The following is a 20353-nucleotide window of genomic DNA, read 5'->3' on the forward strand; positions in this document are numbered from 1 at the left end:
TAAACCCAAAGATAAGCATAGACTAAAAGTCAAGGGATGGAAAAACATATTTCAGGCAAACAACAATGAGAAGAAAGCAGGGGTTGCAGTAGTAATATCAGACAAAATAGACTTCAAAACAAAGAAAGTAACAAGAGATAAAGAAGGACACCACATAATGATAAAGGGCTCAGTCCAACAAGAGGATATAACCATTCTAAATATATATGCACCCAATACAGGAGCACCAGCATATGTGAAGCAAATACTAACAGAACTAAAGAGAGAAATAGACTGCAATGCATTCATTTTAGGAGACTTCAACACACCACTCACCCCAAAGGATAGATTCACCAGGCAGAAAATAAGTAAAGACACACAGGCACTGAACAACACACTAGAACAGATGGACCTAATAGACATCTATAGAACTCTACATCCAAAAGCAACAGGATATACATTCTTCTCAAGTGCACATGGAACATTCTCCAGAATAGACCACATATACTAGCTCACAAAAAGAGCCTCAGTAAATTCCAAAATATTGAAATTCTACCAACCAATTTTTCAGACCACAAAGGTATAAAAGTAGAAATAAATTCTACAAAGAAAGCAAAAAGGCTTACAAACACATGGAGGCTTAACAACATGCTTCTAAATAATCAATGGATCAATGAACAAATCAAAATAGAGATCAAGGTATATATAGAAACAAATGACAACAACAACACTAAGCCCCAACTTCTGTGGGACACAGTGAAAGCAGTCTTAAGAGGAAAGTATATCAATCCAGGCACACTTGAAGAAGGAAGAACAATCCCAAATGAATAGTCTAACATCACAATTATCAAAACTGGAAAAAGAAGAACAAATGAGGCCTAAAGTCAGCAGAAGGAGGGATATAATAAAGATCAGAGAAGAAATAAACAAAATTGAGAAGAATAAAACAATAGCAAAAATCAACGAAACCAAGAGCTGGTTCTTTGAGAAAATAAACAAAATAGATAAGCCTCTAGCCCAACTTATTAAGAGAAAAAGAGAATCAACACAAATCAACATAATCAGAAATGAGAATGGAAAAATCACGACAGACTCCACAGAAATACAAAGAATTATTAAAGACTACTATGAAAACCTATATGCCAACAAGCTGGAAAACCTAGAAGAAATGGACAACTTCCTAGAAAAATACAACCTCCCAAGACTGACCAAGGAAGAAACACAAAAGTTAAACAAACCAATTACGAGCAAAGAAATTGAAACGGTAATCAAAAAACTACCCAAGAACATAACCCCGGGGCCGGATGGATTTACCTTGGAATTTTATCAGACACACATAGAAGACATAATACCCATTCTCCTCAAAGTGTTCCAAAAAACAGAAGAAGAGGGAATCCTCCCAAACTCATTCTATGAAGCCAACATCACCCTAATACCAAAACCAGGCAAAGACCCCACCAAAAAAGAAAATTACAGACCAATATCCCTGATGAATGTAGATGCAAAAATACTCAATAAAATATTAGCAAACAGAATTCAACAGTATATCAAAAGGATCATACACCATGACCAAGTGGGATTCAACCCAGGGATGCAAGGATGGTACAACATTCGAAAATCCATCAACATCATCCACCACATCAACAAAAAGAAAGACAAAAACCACATGATCATCTCCATAGATTCTGAAAAAGCATTTGACAAAATTCAACATCCATTCATGATAAAAACTCTCAGCAAAATGGGAATAGAGGGCAAGTACCTCAACATAATAAAGGCCATATATGATAAACCCACAGCCAGCATTATACTGAACAGCGAGAAGCTGAAAGCATTTCCTCTGAGATTGGGAACAAGACAGGGATGCTCACTCTCCCCTCTGTTATTTAACGTAGTACTGGAGGTCCTAGCCACGGCAATCAGACAAAACAAAGAAATACAAGGAATCCAGATTGGTAAAGAAGAAGTTAAACTGTCACTATTTGCAGATGATATGATACTGTACATAAAAACCCTAAAGACTCCACTCCAAAACTACTAGAACTGATATCGGAATACAGCAAAGTTACAGGATACAAAATTAACACACAGAAATCTGCAGCTTTCCTATACACTAACAATGAACCAATAGAAAGAGAAATCAGGAAAACAATTCCATTCACCATTGCATCAAAAAGAATAAAATACCTAGGAATAAACCTAACCAAAGAAGTGAAAGACTTATACTCTGAAAACTACAAGTCACTCTTAAGAGAAATTAAAGGGGACACTATTAAATGGAAACTCATCCCATGCTCATGGCTAGGAAGAATTAATATCGTCAAACTGGCCATCCTGCCCAAAGCAGTATACAGATTTGATGCAATCCCTCTCAAATTACCAGCAACATTCTTCAATGAATTGGAACAAATAATTCAAAAATTCATATGGAAACACCAAAGACCCTGAATAGCCAAAGCAATCCTGAAAAAGAAGAATAAAGTAGGGGGCATCTCACTCCCCAACTTCAAGCTCTACTACAAAGCCATAGTAATCAAGACAATTTGGTACTGGCACAAGAACAGAGCCACAGACCAGTGGAACAGATTAGAGACTCCAGAAATTAACCCAGACATATATGGTCAATTAATATTTGATAAAAGAGCCATGGACATACAATGGCAAAATGACAGTCTCTTCAACAGATGGTGCTGGCAAAACTGGACCATTGTCTAACCCCATATACAAAGGTAAACTCAAAATGGATCAAAGACCTGAATGTAAGTCATGAAACCATTAAACTCTTGGAAAAAAACATAGGCAAAAACCTCTTAGACATAAACATGAGTGACCTCTTTTTGAACATATCTCCCCAGGCAAGGAAAACAACAGCAAAAATGAGCAAGTGGGACTACATTAAGCTGAAAAGCTTCTGTACAGCGAAAGACACCATCAATAGAACAAAAAGGAACCCTACAGTATGGGAGAATATATTTGAAAATGACAGATCCGATAAAGGCTTGACGTCCAGAATATATAAAGAGCTCACATGCCTCAACAAACAAAAAACAAATAACCCAATTAAAAAATGGGCAGAGGAACTGAACAGACAGTTCTTTCAAAAAGAAATACAGATGGCCAAGAGATATATGAAAAGATGCTCCACATCGCTAATTATCAGAGAAATGCAAATTAAAACTACAATGCGGTATCACCTCACAGCAGTAAGGATGGCTGCCATCCAAAAGACAAACAACAACAAATGTTGGCCAGGCTGTGGAGAAAGGGGAACCGTCCTACACTGCTGGTGGAAATGTAAGTTAGTTCAACCATTGTGGAAAGCAGTATGGAGGTTCATGAAAATGCTCAAAACAGACCTACCATTTGACCCAGGAATTCCACTCCTAGGAATTTACCCTAAGAACGCAGCAATCAAGTTTGAGAAAGACAGATGCACCCCTATGTTTATGGCAGCACTATTTACAATAGCCAAGAATTGGAAGCAACCTAAATGTCCATCGGTAGATGAATGGATAAAGAAGATGTGGTACATATACACAATGGAATACTACTCAGCCATAAGAAGTGGAAAAATCCAACCATTTGCAGCAACATGGATGGAGCTGGAGAGTATTATGCTCAGTGAAATAAGCCAAGCGGAGAAAGAGAAATACCAAATGATTTCACTCATCTGAGGAGTATAAGAACAAAGGAAAAACCGAAGGAACAAAACAGCAGCGGAATTACAGAACCCAAAAATGGACTAACAGGTAGCAAAGGGAAAGCAACTGGGGATGATGGGGGCACAGGGAGGGATAAGGGGGTGGAAAAGAAGGAGGGTATTAAGATTAGCATGCATGGGGGTGGAGGGTGGGCTGTACAACACAGAGAGGACAAGCAGTGAATCTACAACATTTGCTAAGCTCATGGACAGTAACCGTAATGTGGTTTTTAGGGGGGACCTGCTATAGGGGAGAGCATAGTAAACATAGTGTCCTTCATGTAAGTGTAGATTAAAGATTAAAAAAATAAATAAATAAAAAATAAAAGGAAGAAAGAAAAGGGGGATTACTCCTTGATAGGATAAAACTATTCGTAAATCAAAGATCAACACATGCTTTAAATATCCTTAATGTTGATCACTTAAAGGGTGTCAGATGCAGCTATGGAGGTACTCTTTTCTGATAATATTCCTTTCTCTTAATAAAAAAAAAAAAAAAGCAGTTCCTCTGTGCTGACCTCCAATGAGTTCTGCACAGTGGTATAGAGGGCATGTCAAAGTGTGGGCAAAGGGTCTGTTTGTTTCTATGCAGAAGATCAAGGCCTAGCTTGGCTACCGAGAAAATGAACTAAGATACGATATGAGGAGGAGCTTCTGGCATCAGCACTCTCTGGAAAACTTGTGCCGGGGGATGATCATCAAAAAGCCTCCACTGGGATCCGTACGATGCTGAAGTTGTGGCTGCATCCACCCCACCGTTTCCTGGACTTGCCAGTGGAGTGAGGAAGGAGATGTCTAGGCTGGCATGTGCATACAGTGAGACAACGAATTTGAGTGAATCTGTACTGTTGGAACTCAACCGGGAGTTGGGAGGGGTGCAGGTGTAGCGCTCCAAAATCTTATGACTATAGACTATCTCTGGTTGAAAGAACATATGGGATGTGAACAGATCCCAAAATGGGTTGCTTTAATTTGTCTGATTTCTCTCAGACTGTTCAAGTACAGGTGGACAATATCCATCATATCATAGACAAATTTTCACAAATGCCTAGGGTGCCTAAATGGTTTTCTTGGCTTCACTGGAGATGGCTGGTAATTATAGATTTGCTTTGTTTATGTCACCGTATTCCTATTATGTTAATGTGTGAGTGCAAGTTAGTTAGTAGTTTAAAACCTATACATACTTAAGGTACTCTACAAGAAGATATGTCAAATAAATAATCAATCCTCCCATGTTTTCCTCCATATGCTACCTCTATAGCTTTTCTTCTTCCTTCCTAATTACAACCCTTAAATAGAATTCATGCCTCATATCGAATTTACCGAGTATCATAATTCCTCCAGGTGGTAAAGATACCTCGAGACAAGTGCTGGGCATAGAAGCCACAGGGCATAAATCTGCAAAGAAGTAAAAAGCTAACCTTTTCAAACAATATGGCTTCTCTCTCACTTACCAACTTTACATTTCCCTGTATGGCCCCGGAAGATGACTGGTTAGCCAGAGACGGGTAAGATTCCTCAAGGGAGGAACAACCTAAGACAGGCACAGTCGCAGGGGGGCCATCAGGTGAGAAATTGGGAATCAACAGAGGTGGGCCTCAGAGCCTCACCCCCCCTGCTTTGAGAGAAATCTTCTGCATCCGTGGATGTTTTGCTACCCTTGTCTAGCTTGGAATAATGCTTAGTCCATAGGCATACACCTGATCATCTACATTTGCCCTCTTACAGCACTAACCTATGTTTTCTACCTTTATCTTGCATCTATCTACCACTTCAACATTTTATTAAAAATAAAAAAAATAATAATAATAAAGGGAGAAATGTGGGATCCACATATAAATCAAGTATAAAAATCAAACGAATATTCATATTTGACCTGATTGTTTATAGTTCATAATGCGTGATCAAAACCGAAAGTTTCTGTGATGAATGCCCTTGTACTGTTCACCATGTAAGAATTTATTCACTATGTAAGAATTCGTTCACATGTAAGAACTTGTTTGTTATGCTTCAGAAAATTGGAGATTGATGAGAATTAGGCTTGAGATGGATTAATGATTGTGCACTGAGCATTGACCCCCCATACAGAATTTTATTGTTGTTAACAACCATTTGATCAATAAATGTGAGAGATGCCCTCTCAAAAAAACAAAAAACAAAAAAAAACACAAAAACTAATGTGGTTGTAGCTAGAAACCAACGCTATTGCTGTTAGACTTTCTATGTGTAAAGGAGTGTGGTTAAAGGTTTGGCTTGGCTATTTCATATCCATATTTTAATCACTGATTTTAGCCCTACAGCCCCCTCCTGCTTTCTGTTCCTGCATGCACAGGTTTGGTTCTTTTCCAGACTCTGCTGGTGGGCATGTCTTCTACCTGGCTGCAGCTTTCTAATGCATGTGTACGTGTGTGTGTGCTTGCATGTTTTAGTCTGCAGTTCTCTGCGTTGGCTCTTTCCTTAGTATAATCTCACCTGCTTCTTCTTTTCCAGAATGAATGAATGCATTTCAGTGGGATTTTTGTAGGAGGTGAAGGAAAATACATGTGGTTAGTTTGTCTTAAACAGTGGGTAATTAATAGGTATTTGTTGAATCAATCAATCAATGCTGCTGAGAAAATTGAGCAAATATCTGTTTTAAGTTTTTTAAAATTGTTACTATAAGATATGGATAATTAAATTAATTTTCTTTTATTGTATGTTTTTATCCTTTTAATTTTATCCTATTTTAGGAAAGAATCTTATTGGGGTAAAAGCTTAACTGTACAAAATGGGAACGCTGCGATCTCACAATTTTTTTTTAAATTAAAGGCCTTGGTTCCATTTTGTTACTTTTTAGTGCTTTTTAGCACAGTGTCTGATGTGTTGGGGATATTCAGTAAATGATAGTTACTGTTACTTTAACTTACTCTTTTTGTCTCTCATTTTCATCATCTTAAGAAAATTGGGTTTAATATTTGTAAAGTAGTTGGCTTAGATTTTGGCATATATGGTAAGTGCTATGTAAATGTTATTATTATTTGATCCATGAGCATTTTTTTTTTAATGAAGCTCTCTATGTTTCTTAATAGTTTGAATAATTTGCCTCTCTGTATTCTGCTTATATTTGTCACAGCCTTTTGCTAAATTACACTGATTTGCTTTCTTGTGGTTCTCTTCACCAAATGTGGTTCTTAATAGCTGGGACCGATCTTTTTTGTAGTCTTGGTGCATATCATTAGTCCTTCATTTTTCCTGGGTCTTAATGCATGAGTAAGAAGGTGTGGCTGGAGCATTGGGTGGGGGTGGGGGTGCATTAGTGGAAAGTGAAATGTGATAAATATGCGGACACCAGATTGTAAGTAGTTGAATACAAAATTAAAGAATTTGAACTTTATTTTGTATTTTGTGGAAGGCATTTTTGATTATTCACCAGATCTGTATTTTACAAAGAATTCTGAGTGCAGAGTAGAGAATGTACTGGAAAGAAGAAAAGAGATTGAAGATAAGGTGTAAGAAACTGGCTTTTACTATTTTATAAGGTTATTTTAGCTGAGAATCTTCTTGCTCACACTTGAGTGATAGATATTATCATGTAAACTGTTAAGCCGTATCACAGGCTTCAGGGCTTCCCTGCTAACTTTGGTTTGACTTATTACTAATAAATGTTATAGAGTTTTTAGTAATAAAATAAAGGCTAAAATTTATATAAACAAGGCCCACTATATTTTGTATATATTGTAAAAATATTTTCTCCATAGCTTTTAAATGGATGAGTTTCTTAAACCTGTTTGTTATAAACCATTGTTCAACATTTAATGTGTATCATGTGCAAGGAAGTAATATGGGACAAAATGTTGGGAAAGGAGATGGAATTGTTTTAGTATACTAAGTTTCTGGTGTTTGTGTATCTCAGTTGGACATCCCTTACATATAAAACTTATAGAGCTACAAAGAATTTGAGAAAGTAGGTTAGAGATTTTAAGTTCTCTGAATATAAAGATGGTAATTGAAGCCTAGCAGTCGACTTTGTGTATTGGATAAGGTATAAATGTAAATATAATGAAAATAGGCCAGGCAGAGAAAGACAAGTATCAAATGATTTCACTCATCTGTGGAGTATAAGAACAAAGCAAAAACTGAAGGAACAAAACAGCAGCACACTCACAGAACCCAAGAATGGACTAACGGTTACGAAGGGAAAGGGATTGGGGAGGATGGGTGGGAAGGGAGGGATAAGGGGAAAAAGGGGCGTTACAATTAGCACACATAATGTAGCGGGGGTGGGGGCATGGGGAAGGCAGTATAGCACAGAGAAGACAAGTAGTGATTCTATAGCATCTTACAATGCTGATGGACAGTGATTGTAATGGGGTATGTGGTGGGGACTTGATAATGGGGGGAGTCTAGTAACCACAATGTTGCTCATGTAAGTGTGTATCAATGATACCAAAATGAAAAAAAAAGTAAATACAATGAAATGTTCGGCTCTTTTGGTTTTAGTGATATGAAATGTATACCACATGTATATGCATATATTTTCCTGTTTAACTTGTAACTGAAAATCTGAAGACATATAAATGGGAATAACAAAATAATCCCTTGCAATTGATATTATAATGTAATTATGTATTAAAGGGTAGAAGAATCATGTTGGGAAGTCACATACTCCTTTGGACCTAGGTTTATTAAAATGACTTATTTGAATTCACCTAATGATTCTGAGCTATAATGTGAGTTTTGAATAGGCTCATTATGTTTGTGGAATCTAAGTACATCTCTCAAAGTTAACTTTATATAACAAGTTACATAACCATTTCGTTATACAAAATATTAATCTTGTTTGCCTCCTGAAAAAAGATGCAGGATAGTAAAGATAGTTAAGTTCAAAATATAAATATATTGTAGAAACAGAGACCTGGATTTCTCCTACTTACGAGTTTTACATGCTACTTGCAAGTTATTGTGGGAACAAGCTCAGAAGAGTCATCCATTAAAATGCTTCCCTATGTAAAGTGCTTAGCACATCCTTATGAGGTATTTGTTAATGAAATGTTACTACTTTTTCTGTATACAGGACAAGAGAAATGCCTTTTGGAAAACTAACATTGAAAATCCTGGAAAATGTTTAAAATAGTTATATACTGGAGTAAATTACCAAGGAAGGTGTAGTAAATAGAAAAACATGAAAAGGATTATTGTCCCTACTATGCAGGACAGCTTTATTTTGTGCGAAAAACCCCTGTGTCAATTATTAGTCATTCCTGGGTTTGAGGAGTTTCTGTTAAGTTCCATGTGAGACTTAGTGTGATCCTGAAATTCTTTTCATGCTGAAAGATTTTAGAAAGATTATACATCCTGTTGAGAAGAAATCACTTATAATCAGAAATAATGATTAGTTTGAATCAAGCCTAATTCTACATGAGTTAGTAATGTTACATGTATGTTTCCTACTTGAGCAGAATCTTTTAACACTATTCAGTGAATACTTTTGTTTAGGTGAGAAGACATAAGAAGGAAAAAAAAACTGTACCAAATGATCAGGTAATCTTATTTTGAAAAAATATTCTAAAAGCCATTGCAAACACAGAACTTTCATTTTTTATATACATGTATACACACACATTTATGTATGTTTCTGTTAATTTGTAGTATCAGAAAGCCTATCCTTTAAAATAAATTTCAGTATGATATTAAGTGAATGACAGACTGCATTGTTAGAGGATGTGCTTTGTAAAATGTAATTTATGCTATTTTAGCTGAATGAGTTTTTTCCATGTAGCAAAAACATTATGATTGCAAGGAAACTTTTATATTCAAAATGCCAATTTTTTTGGCATAAATTGGAAAGGATCTCATTAATACCTGAACAAAAAAATTAACAAGCAAGGCTGAAAACTTATCTATATTACTGTATATTTCTAATTATACATTATTTTAAGCTTGTACATTTTAAACCATGGTTACAGAATTACTGTATAGAAATATATTCAAAGTATAACTTCATTATATGTAGTGGGCTTTTGGTTTAATTTTCTAAAACTTCAAAATAGTATTGTGATATGAAACAACAGAATTATTTTTACTCTGATAAAAGCAAGCTCTGAACTGAGTCCTTTATTGTATTTTTCTAAAGAACTCACTTCTCATGAGCAAGTGTTCAATATCACATAGTTAGGAAATCATTACATTATTAAAATTTAATTTTTTCTTTAACTATATCCCAATATTTTGAATATATGTACATGTTTCAGGACACCTGCAATTAAACTATAAATTTTGCTGTCTTGACTACCACATTAAAAATAAATAAGTGATTTGGAACCACAAAAAAAATAAATGATTTGGAACATGTTTCCAAATCATATTGCCATTGTACTATGAAGCTATTCTCTGAAGAGTAAAAGCTCTGCTTGTTCAGAAAAGTCAATGATTAGGTCTTTACAAGCTATTGAGGTTCTGTTTTTGTTCTAAACGTTCCTTTACTAACTTTTCCAAAGAGAAAAGATGCTCATCTGCATCTTCTGGCACAACATTCCTAATAGAATTTGCAAGTTCAAAGAGGTACTCTGTATTTCTTCCACTTGGACCTGCTGCATTAAAAATTTGTTCAGCAATGTCTTCCAGAGGAGCAGGACCAAGATAGTTAGGATTATCACATGTTCCAATATACAGCAACACACTGAATGGTTCTGTTGTGGGATCTTTTGGATAAAAAATGACAGCCGTGGTCCTGTAACCTCCTTTCTCTCTGAAGTCAAGGTATTCTTTAACTTCTTCTTCCTTTCCTACTGGCAGTCTGTAAGCAACACCCCATACACAACCCTGTAGGAAAATGAAAAGAATGTATTTTTTAATATTTACAAGGCTAGAACAGGTGAAGATATGTTGTAATCTAAGAATTTTCTTAGATATCTTATATATTCTTAGAAATCAATGAAGTTTTGCTTCACTTCAAGTGCACTTAAGAGGCAAATATTAAACAATAAAGAAAATCAGCATTTTAAATTCCTCAGTCTGAATAATTTTCTTGAATACCAGGTTATCTTTGTTTAAAATTTTAAAATACTGTCTTTGAACTGACGGGGCTATAATGAAAAAAATCAGGTTTTTATTTGATTTCTAAAAATATAATTCTGGAGCTTTAAATCCATAAACATTTCACTGACGGTACAGGACAGTTGTTTCCAAACTGCTTCATGGAGTGTTATAGCCACCCTGGAGCCTACCTCAGGTGCTGTCTGCAGGTAAATGTTGGGGTGTTAGCTGGAAGGGCTTTGCCACCCCAAATCCCTTCAGCTAGATCTGAGCCATCATTTACCTTCTTACATATTAGATGTTCCGTTTTTTGCAGAAAGGTTTTTGTTTTTTAAAACCTTTGTAATAATCAGCTATTTAAGGCCATAGCTGTTTCATTTATTTGTTCATTTTCTTCATGGCCTAAACTTTCAGATATCCTTTGTAAATTACTCCACCCCAGTGTATGGTATGGCAGCCACTTTTGTCAAAAAAACCCCCACAAAGTATCAGTAACAACAGTATACTTTAGCTGTGAAGATTTTTTTTAGTATTAATATCTCATATAATCAAGTTTTATAGTTTCTTGACAGCCCTTAATTTATTAACTTTTGCTATTAAACTTTAGGTTGCTAAGATCTTCCTGGATGAATTAATGTTCTATAGAAACAAAGTGCTGTTGATTAGCTTTAATTAGGAGTTAGTTATCAGTTTGAATACATTTTAATATATGCTTTTCCTAATGTAATTATGAAAGCATTTATAATTTCACCATTCATCTGTTGCTAGTTGCTTCACTTTTACATATTAAAGTCCCTTCCCAAATCTTTAACTTGACAATACAAGATTTTGAATCTATACCTCGATGAAGTGATTCTAAAAAAAAAAAAGTAGTTAAGAAACTAGACTATGAGGTAAATAGAAATTTTTTAGTGCTCCAAACCTGTTTAAAAACTTGCTGTGCATTGATAAAATTAGGTGACAAATGAAGTGATAACTCCTGATTGGGACTTTTGCCAAAAATATTAGATTCCTAGCAAATGTGAGGAGAGTTTCAAGGGTTCCCATTTGATTGATGGTGGTAGTCTGGCTGTTTGAGAGTTGGCCCTATTAATGTCAGGGGGACTAAAAAATTTTCAGTCAACATTACTAAGTCAAACTTACTAAGAAAAGAAAAAATTGTTGTCTAACCTTGCATCCTGCATTCAAACTTTTCCTAACAGATGAAAAGAAATACAACAGATACACAGTAATTCTAGACATAGTGTAGTGCAAATTATCTGTAATGACTGTTAATAAAATTTCACTGATTATTATTAGAAACATCTCAACATGTTACATGATTAAAGACTATACAAAAAAGAATACTTATATCATACCCCAGGATCTTCAACAAGAGTCACAACTCTTCCAGGCTGTTTTAAAAAGAAGTAAAAAAAAAAAATTTTTTTTTCTGAATGTAAGTTCATTAACTAACCAAGCATTAGCAACTTACTATTGACATGGAATGTTTGAACTTCATTTGCTCATACTAAACCCCTTTCTAGAGCACTTTTGTGGTGATAAATTTTTAAGTGAATTAAGAGAATCTTACCTTATCCAAACTATCTTGGCCTTTCTCACATTCCATTCTGTTTGTATATTAGGTATATTGTGTTCATTTAAAATGGGTATGTTAAAAAACACATCTGTGACTACAGCTTATCAAAAATGAAAGGCAAATGAAAGCCTTGTTGAAATGTATTAGGGAATAAAACACAACATTCCAGGTTGCTTTCCTGTAAGGAAGAGGTTCTCAAACTTTAGCATAGGTCAAAATTACCTGGAGGCTTGATGAACACACAGTCCTAAGCCACATTTCCAGTTTTTGATTCTTTAGGTCTGGAGTTAGAATCTGAGAATTTGCATTAGAAAACAAAAAACCAAAAAAACGATTCCTACCTGGTATCAAAGGCTGTGTGTTTATTGACATTTTAAGATCATTGGTAAGAATGCTGAGTTGTAAGCCACAGTTTTACCTATTTGTATGTCATTGACTGGCACATAGTGAGCTTGTCATTCACATATTTGTGTCATCTTTGTTGCTATTTCCTTCTTGTCTTTTTCTACCTACAGACATTTCATAAACATGGAGCACATGGAATTTTTGGTGGTTCTTTATTTTATTTTCCTGTTACGTTTTCTCATATATTTTAATAGTTGCAAAATATTCTGTGAGCTGTAATTTAAGCATTCCTGTGATATTGGACATTTACTTTTGACTTCTTTTCCATTTAGGATAATGCTACAACTAGGATACATACATTGTTATGGGTCATGTAGTTATTGCCACACTACTTTGAATTTCAAGATGAATCAGGAGCTATTTATTTAATAAATAGCTCTCTGTGTTGTAAAGAAGATAAAACCTTTATTCTTGCTTCTAAGAGTATATATTGTAACCTGTGAAATAGAGAATACTTAAGGGCTAAGATGTATGTTATTAGGTGCAGTAAGAACTGAGTCTTGGGTGGTGAGAAAGGAACACTTCTGACAAAAGATCACTGTGACTCATAATTCACAAGTGAGGGCCTATAGACAGGACTACATCCAGGCCAAGTGTCTTGACTTTAGCAGAGGGCCCCCACATAGGAAAAATGATTCTGAAAGACAATTGGAGACATACAATGGAGTCAGATTTGAAAAGCCAAAGAGTGAAGTTGAAATTAGGGGACAGTAGAAAATAAGCCACTGCAATTTGGGAGAAGTAGGAGCACTAGAGAAGAAGCTATATAGCACTTTAGTAACAGGTGACTGGAGTGATAATGGTGTTTTGGGAAGAGATCAGTGTGGTAAAGCGTATAATATAGAAATTAGGGTGGGAAGGTGGACTATGGGTAAGAAATTTAGAAGTCCCAGTGACAAGTTCTGCATTCCACCTTTTATTGCTTCCCCTTATATCCAGCCTAGTCACCAATTCTTGGGGTAGCTCTTGCTGCCTGCCTCTGGTTTTGTTTTCTTCCAGTCTGTTCTCTACTTGGCTCTAGAATGACTTCCCGGGGCAAATACTGGGCTGCGAATTCCCGTGCTTTGAATTTTTCATTCTGCAGGAAATTCCTCAGCATCACTTAACCACAAACCTCATTTCTTACCATTTTTCCCCTCAAAATGTACTGAATTTTTATAACTTTCACAGACTTCCATTACCTTTGGATATAGCTGTGACTAGTGTGGAATGTCCTTTCTTCTATTATTTCTCTGGGATATCCTCCTGCCACTCTCCATATAGGCTTCCCTGACTATCTAGACAGCTTCGTAGCAGCTAATTCTCTTAAACTCTCACTGCTCTTTTTATTCATTTCCCTTGTAGCACTCAGCAGGTACTGTTGTTTGCATAGGTGTGTCCCACTTACATGTAAGTGCTCAGTAGTAATTATTAAAAGGAGGAGGAAGGGTAGTAAAGTCCTGGACTTCCGTGGTGGCAGTTGAAACATAAAAGAATATACAGGGAGACATTTTAAGGGAAAATAAATGGATCCATATGACTGCTTATGGATGAAAGACATGAACTGTTGTTGATAGTGGTATATTTACTTGGAAAACTTTTTTTTAACTTAAGCTCTTTGTCTTTAAAATAAATGCATGTTACTGAGAAACAATGTAAATTTGTAAGTGCACATAAATGATATTTGGGGAATTGAAATGGAAGAAGGGGTCTTTTAAGCTGATTGGGGTTAGAGGAGGTAAAATGAGTCACATTTTTTGTGCATTTTTTGTTGGGTAATGAGTATGAGTAATGTTTCTGATCTAGATTTAGAAAAGTTAGGGATTTAGTGAATGTTCATGATATTGCTTGTGTTAAAATGTTTCATCTTTTGGAAATATTTTCTCTGATCTGAAATTCTTTCACATTTAAATAAATCCTTAATTTGGTGAGAAATTGCCAGTTTTTCACATATAAATTAGATGCTTAATTAAATTTATGAACAAGTTAAAGTTTAATGAAACTAAAAAGAAAGCATAATTTAATAAAGCAAGCAGTTTGGTATTTTCCCCACAAATGTCACATTGTAGTATGTGGAAATGAGTCTAACATTTGTTTAATAACATCACATTTCATATGTAATGATGACTTAACTTACCAGGAACATATGTTGCTATAAAAAACATAGTTCTATAGAGCACCTATGTCATCCTTCTAATTTGCTGGATATTTTAGTAGCCTTTTCTATTATTGTCAGAGAGTTACCATACTTAGGTAAGGCTTGTCAACCATTGTAATAAGTAAAGTAGTAATGTTCTTTCCTGTTTTTTTTTTTTTTGACAGAACAGTATACTTAGGAAATTAGTACTTAGACTTTAATTTGCTATGATGGATTCCTTAAATAAAAGTTGGTGTGAAACTATTAGCCATTGCAGTTCTTTTCCCCCTAATTTTTTGCCCTATATTTTAGTAAATTTAAGTCAAAACAGAGATAGTGGCTTTTATAGCTCTTCTTTCCTTTTAAATAATTATGAACCTCTTGTATTTGACTTGACATTTTATCATCAATCTTTTCTGACAGTATATATATATCAGTGTGCTATGTAACACACACACACCTTGGTTGAGACTAGAGTAGGAAAATATACTATTACAACCATCTTCATAAGTATTTAATTGTTAAAATTAGAGCCTGGGTTAAGGCTTTTCTCTTTAGAATGGCAATTATAAGGGTTCGTATTTGACAACTCAAAAGGCATTTTATTTAACTTAGTTCTGCATAGTCTTAACTGTATTATAAGATTCTCAGAGATACTTCGGCCATGAAGTTTCTTTTGGCCTATAGATGTGCATTTGCTCTAAGTCACTCCCTTGTTTTCAAGTCATCTGTCTATCTTAAAGCTCAGGTCTGGCATTTTAGATATTGTGCTTTTGGGCCAACATTATTTTTAAAAACCGGTAATCAAAGTCATAACTTTAAGAGAACATAAAAAGCTATTTTGTACTCATCCAAAAGTTAGGAGATTAAAACAAGTATTAAAGTTATCCAAATTGTTAGTTACACAAAAGTTAGTTTTCCTTATATATTAGTTGTTTTGCAGCCAACACAAGGCAGATTTGCATAAGCAGTGAGCTGCTACTAATTATCTGTACACTTATATTGAGATGAACCTCTTTGAAAGATTAATTGAAAAGTGGGTCAACAAACTTACATTTCACATTTATAATTTAGAGAAGAATCCCAAGAAAGAAACATTCAAATAATTCTGGGTACAGTAACTAACGAGTTACTCAAGTAACAAACAAATCATTTAACTTCTCTGTACCTGACAGTCAAAGTGATCACAAACTAAGTTCCTTAATAACTGCACCGGAGCCAAGAACCTTTGTCTACTTTTTTCTGAGCAGCTGAGAAAACTTAAGAAAGAGTTGCTCTTTCATAGGCGTAAAACTTCTATAGTAAACTTTCGGCTTTTATTTGAAAGGTAGAAGACCTTTCAAAAAGGATTGGATACTATTTCTTCTGTGACCTTAGGTATAATAAAATAAAACCTTCGGAAAGATATAAAGAGACTCCAGAAATAACATGCATGTTTACACCTCAACTAATGAAAGTCTGCCAGAATGCAGAAACGCCCATTTATTTGCTAAAAAGTTTGATTTGCATATTAATTCTAGTATTTCAACTCTGTGTTGACTGGAAGATTACTCTTCCCGCTTGTTTTTTCGGGGACTTGGTTGCCAAGAGATTCCTCTCCCTGCCCCCCACCCCCCGACCCAGCACGTCAGCCTTGTGCGAGCTTGCGCTTCTTGCCTCCTCAAGAAACTAACTACCAGCATTTAAAGTGGTTTCAGGAGTACCGTTGGTTTGGGAGAATGGTGGGGGGCAGGTGGCCGAGGAAGATGCACAGATGTAACAGGATTGCCCCTAACTCATGTGCTTGGCCCTCGGAAGCTCTGAGGTGTGGGTCCCGCGGAGCTGGGAGCGGCGCTCAGGGAGCAGTAAGTGTGGGGGACTGGCTGGCGTCTCACCTTGCCGGGGACCCCGCGGTGGTCTGTGCTGCCCTGCCAGAAGCGCCTGCTGTAGCCTGCGATGTATCCGACCATCTTGTCCTGATAGGGGAAATCCACTTTCCAGATCAGCGACCCGTAGCCGAAAACCCACATCTTTCCTCGGCTTCTCTGCCGCAGCGGCTGTCAACAGCTCCCTGTGCGTGTGCGGGCGGGGACTGCACCCTCCCCGACGCAAGTAATCGTCAGCTCCGGCGCACGGTGGGTACGTCGCCTTTTTGGTGGCGCAAAGCACATTGGGACATGTAGTTCGAGGACCGTTTTCCCACTCAGTCAAGGTTGTTTATTTCATTGCTTTAGGATTATTAGGCATTAACTCCTGTAGGCTAAACAATGGATTCTTCTGCAGCCTCTCTAAATTACCCTTCAGTTCTGGGGCATGTGTGCAGAGTACTACGGTATTCACAATCCTTTTCTGGGATTTGCTTATCTTGAGGTTGGACTGTGAGTCTTTTTCCAACCCGGGAGGTGAAAGAGTAGAGGAAGGTAGGACTCGTGGCTGGTGAGGTCTTGATACGTAGACATATATGGGCACTGAAGTTGGCAAGTAGAAAGACATTTTGTTATGCTTTGAAAACTGGGTTTCTGTCCGTGTAACTGCAGTCAGAGGAGCGCAAGCTGGGCATGTAATCCGTATTTGACTTTATATTTTTAAAAATCTGCCTTTTCTACCTTTCAAATAAAAGCCGAAAATTTACTACAGAAGTTTTACGCCTGTGAAAGAGCGGGAAACGAGTCTTCTCAGCAACTCGTTCTTAGTTTTCTCAGCAGCTCAGAAAAAAATAGACAAAGGTTCTTGGCTCCCGTCCAGTCTTTGGAATCGATATGGGGAACCTCCTAAAAGTGTATACAGAACTTGGGGTCTGTGTCCAGTGTTCTGCGGGGAAACTTTATAGGTTTCATGAGTATCTCCAACAGGTCAGGGATCCAAAAAAGTGTAAAATCTGCTGTTTCAGCTACTCTTCCAAAATGCTGTTTAGGAAGTTTATTTGGACAACTTACGGTTGTGTTTCAGTTACGTGAAGGTAAGCCTTACTAAATGGTTGCTCCTTAATTGAGGGTTTCTTTTCCATGGTGTTAAGCTTTATAAAAGAATGCTAAAATACTCAGGTTCAAAGAGTGTTATCTGAGCCCTTAAGAAATCAGCAGACAACTGCTACCAAGAAAGACTTAGTTTAAGAGTAACATAGTCTTTTCATATTTTCTCCAAGTTTTGTAGTTTTACATTGCCTGGGATGGTTAGTTTTGCCAACCCACAACTTTTGAAAAATTTGAAACATACAGAAAAGTTAGAGAAAAAGAATATAGTGACCATTCATATAATCTCCATGTGATTTTGCCAGTTGCTTTACTTCTTTTTTATCTGTATACACTTTTTATTTTTTATTTATTTTTATTTTGGTATCATTAATCTACAATTGCATGAAGAACACTATCATTACTGGGCTCCCCCCTTCACCAGTTCCCCCCCACATACCCCTTCACAGTCACTGTGCATCAGCGTAGTAAGATGCTGTAAAATACTACTTGTCTTCTCTGTGTTGCACAGCCCTCCCCATTCCCCCCCCCCCACTATACATGCTAATCGTAATGCCCCCTTTCTTTTTCCCTGCCCTTGTCCCTCCCTTCCCACTCATCCTCCTCAGTCCCTTTCCCTTTGGTAGCTATTAGTCCATTCTTGGGTTCTGTGATTCTGCTTCTGTTTTGTTCCTTCAGTTTTCCTTTGTTCTTATACTCCACATATGAGTGAAATCATTTGGTACTTGTCTTTCTCCACCTGGCTTATTTCACTGAGCATAATACCCTCTAGCTCCATCCATGTTGCAAATGGTAGGATTTGGTTTCTTCTTAAGGCTGAATAATATTCCATTGTGTATATGTACCACGTCTTCTTTATCCCTTCATCTACTGATGGACGTTTAGGTTGCTTCCATATCTTGGCTATTGTAAATAGTGTAGTGATAAACATAGGGGTGCATCAGTCTTTTTCAAACTGGAGTGCTGCATTCTTAGGGTAAATTCCTAGAAGTGGAATTCCTGGGTCAAATGGTATTTCTAATTTGAGTTTTTTGAGGAACCACCATACTGCTTTCCACAATGGTTGAACTAATTTACATTCCCACCAGCAGTGTAGGAGGGTTCCCCTTTCTCCACAACCTTGCCAACATTTGTTGTTTGTCTTTTCGATGATGGCGATCCTTACTGGTGTGAGGTGATATCTCATTGTGGTTTTAATTTGCATTTCTCTGATGACAAGTGATATGGAGCATCTTTTCATGTGTCTGTTGGCCATCTGAATTTCTTCTTTAGAGAACTGTCTATTCAACTCCTCTGCCCATTTTTTAATTTGATTATTTGCTTTTTGTTTGTTGAGGTATGTGAGCTCTTTATATATTTTGAATGTCAACCCTTTATCGGATCTGTCATTTATAAATATATTCTCCCATAGTGTAGGATGCCTTTTTGTTCTATTGATGGTGTCCTTTGCTGTACAGAAGCTTTTTAGCTTGATATAGTCCCACTTGTTCATTTTTGCTTTTGTTTCCTTTGCCCGAGGAGATATGTTCATGAAGAAGTCACTCATGTTTATGTCCATGAGATTTTTGCCTTTGTTTTTTTCTAAGAGTTTTATGGTTTCATGACTTACATTCAGGTCTTTGATCCATTTCGAATTTACTTTTGTGTATGGGGTTAGACCGTGATCCAGTTTCATTCTCTTACATGTAGCTGTCCAGTTTTGCCAGCACCATCTGTTGAAGAGAATGTCATTTCCCCATTGTATGTCCATGGCTCCTTTATCGTATATTAATTGGCCATATATGTTTGGGTTAATGTTTGGAGTCTCTATTCTGTTCCACTGGTCTGTTGCTCTGTTCTTGTGCCAGTACCAAATTGTCTTGATTACTGTGGCTTTGTAGTAGAGCTTGAAGCTGGGGAGCAAGATCTCCCCCACTTTATTCTTCCTTCTCAGGATTGCTTTGGCTATTTGGGGCCTTTGGTGGTTCCATATGAATTTTTGAACTATTTGTTCCACTTTTTTGAAGAATGCTGTTGGTAATTTGTTAGGGATTGCATTGAATCTGTAGATTGCTTTGGGCAGGATGGCCATTTTGACGATATTAGTTCTTCTTAGGCAGGAGCATGGGATGAGTTTCCATTTGTTAGTGTCACCTTTAATTTCTTTTAAGAGTGTCTTGTAGTTTTCAGGGTATAGGTCTTTCACTTCCTTGGTTAGGTTTATTCCTAGGTATTTTATTCTTTTTGATGCTATTGTAAATGGAATTGCTTTCCTGATTTCTCTTTCTATTAGTTCATTGTTAGAGTATAGGAAAGCCACAAATTTCTGTGTGTTAATTTTGTATCCTGTAACTTTGCTGAATTCCGATATTAGTTCTAGTAGTTTTGGAGTGGAGTCTTTAGGGTTTTTTATGTACAATATCATGTCATCTGCAAATAGTTACCGTTTGACTTCTTTACCAATCTGGATTCCTTGTATTTCTTTGTTTTGTCTAATTGCTATGACGAGGACCTCTAGTACTATGTGGAGTAACAGTTGTAGAGTGGGCATCCCTGTCTTGTTCCCGATCTCAGAGGAAAAGCTTTCAGCTTTTCACTGTTGAGTATGATGTTAGCTGTGGGTTTGTCAT

At 36.5% G+C, this 20353-nt stretch overlaps 2 protein-coding genes across 4 annotated transcripts in view; one reads left to right on the plus strand and one right to left on the minus strand.

Moving 5' to 3' along the window:
* ASB3 (ankyrin repeat and SOCS box containing 3) overlaps nucleotides 1-20353 on the plus strand; it is a 123392-nt gene that overhangs the window by 20012 nt on the left and 83027 nt on the right. The window lies entirely within an intron of this gene.
* CHAC2 (ChaC glutathione specific gamma-glutamylcyclotransferase 2) lies at nucleotides 8847-16893 on the minus strand. Of its 2 annotated transcripts, XM_036991386.2 has the most exons (3): nucleotides 16668-16893; nucleotides 12052-12087; nucleotides 8847-10480 (listed from the first exon to the last, which is right to left on the minus strand). In XM_036991386.2, exons 1-3 carry the CDS (start codon nucleotides 16800-16802, stop codon nucleotides 10097-10099), a joined length of 555 nt encoding a protein of 184 aa, XP_036847281.1. In that variant the 5' UTR covers nucleotides 16803-16893; the 3' UTR covers nucleotides 8847-10096. The 2 variants fall into 2 exon arrangements, with proteins under 2 accessions (XP_036847281.1, XP_036847282.1); XM_036991387.2 differs by lacking the exon at nucleotides 12052-12087 and having other exon boundaries at nucleotides 16668-16890.

Source organism: Manis javanica, chromosome 1 (assembly GCF_040802235.1).
Source record: "Manis javanica isolate MJ-LG chromosome 1, MJ_LKY, whole genome shotgun sequence".
NCBI lineage: Eukaryota > Metazoa > Chordata > Mammalia > Pholidota > Manidae > Manis > Manis javanica.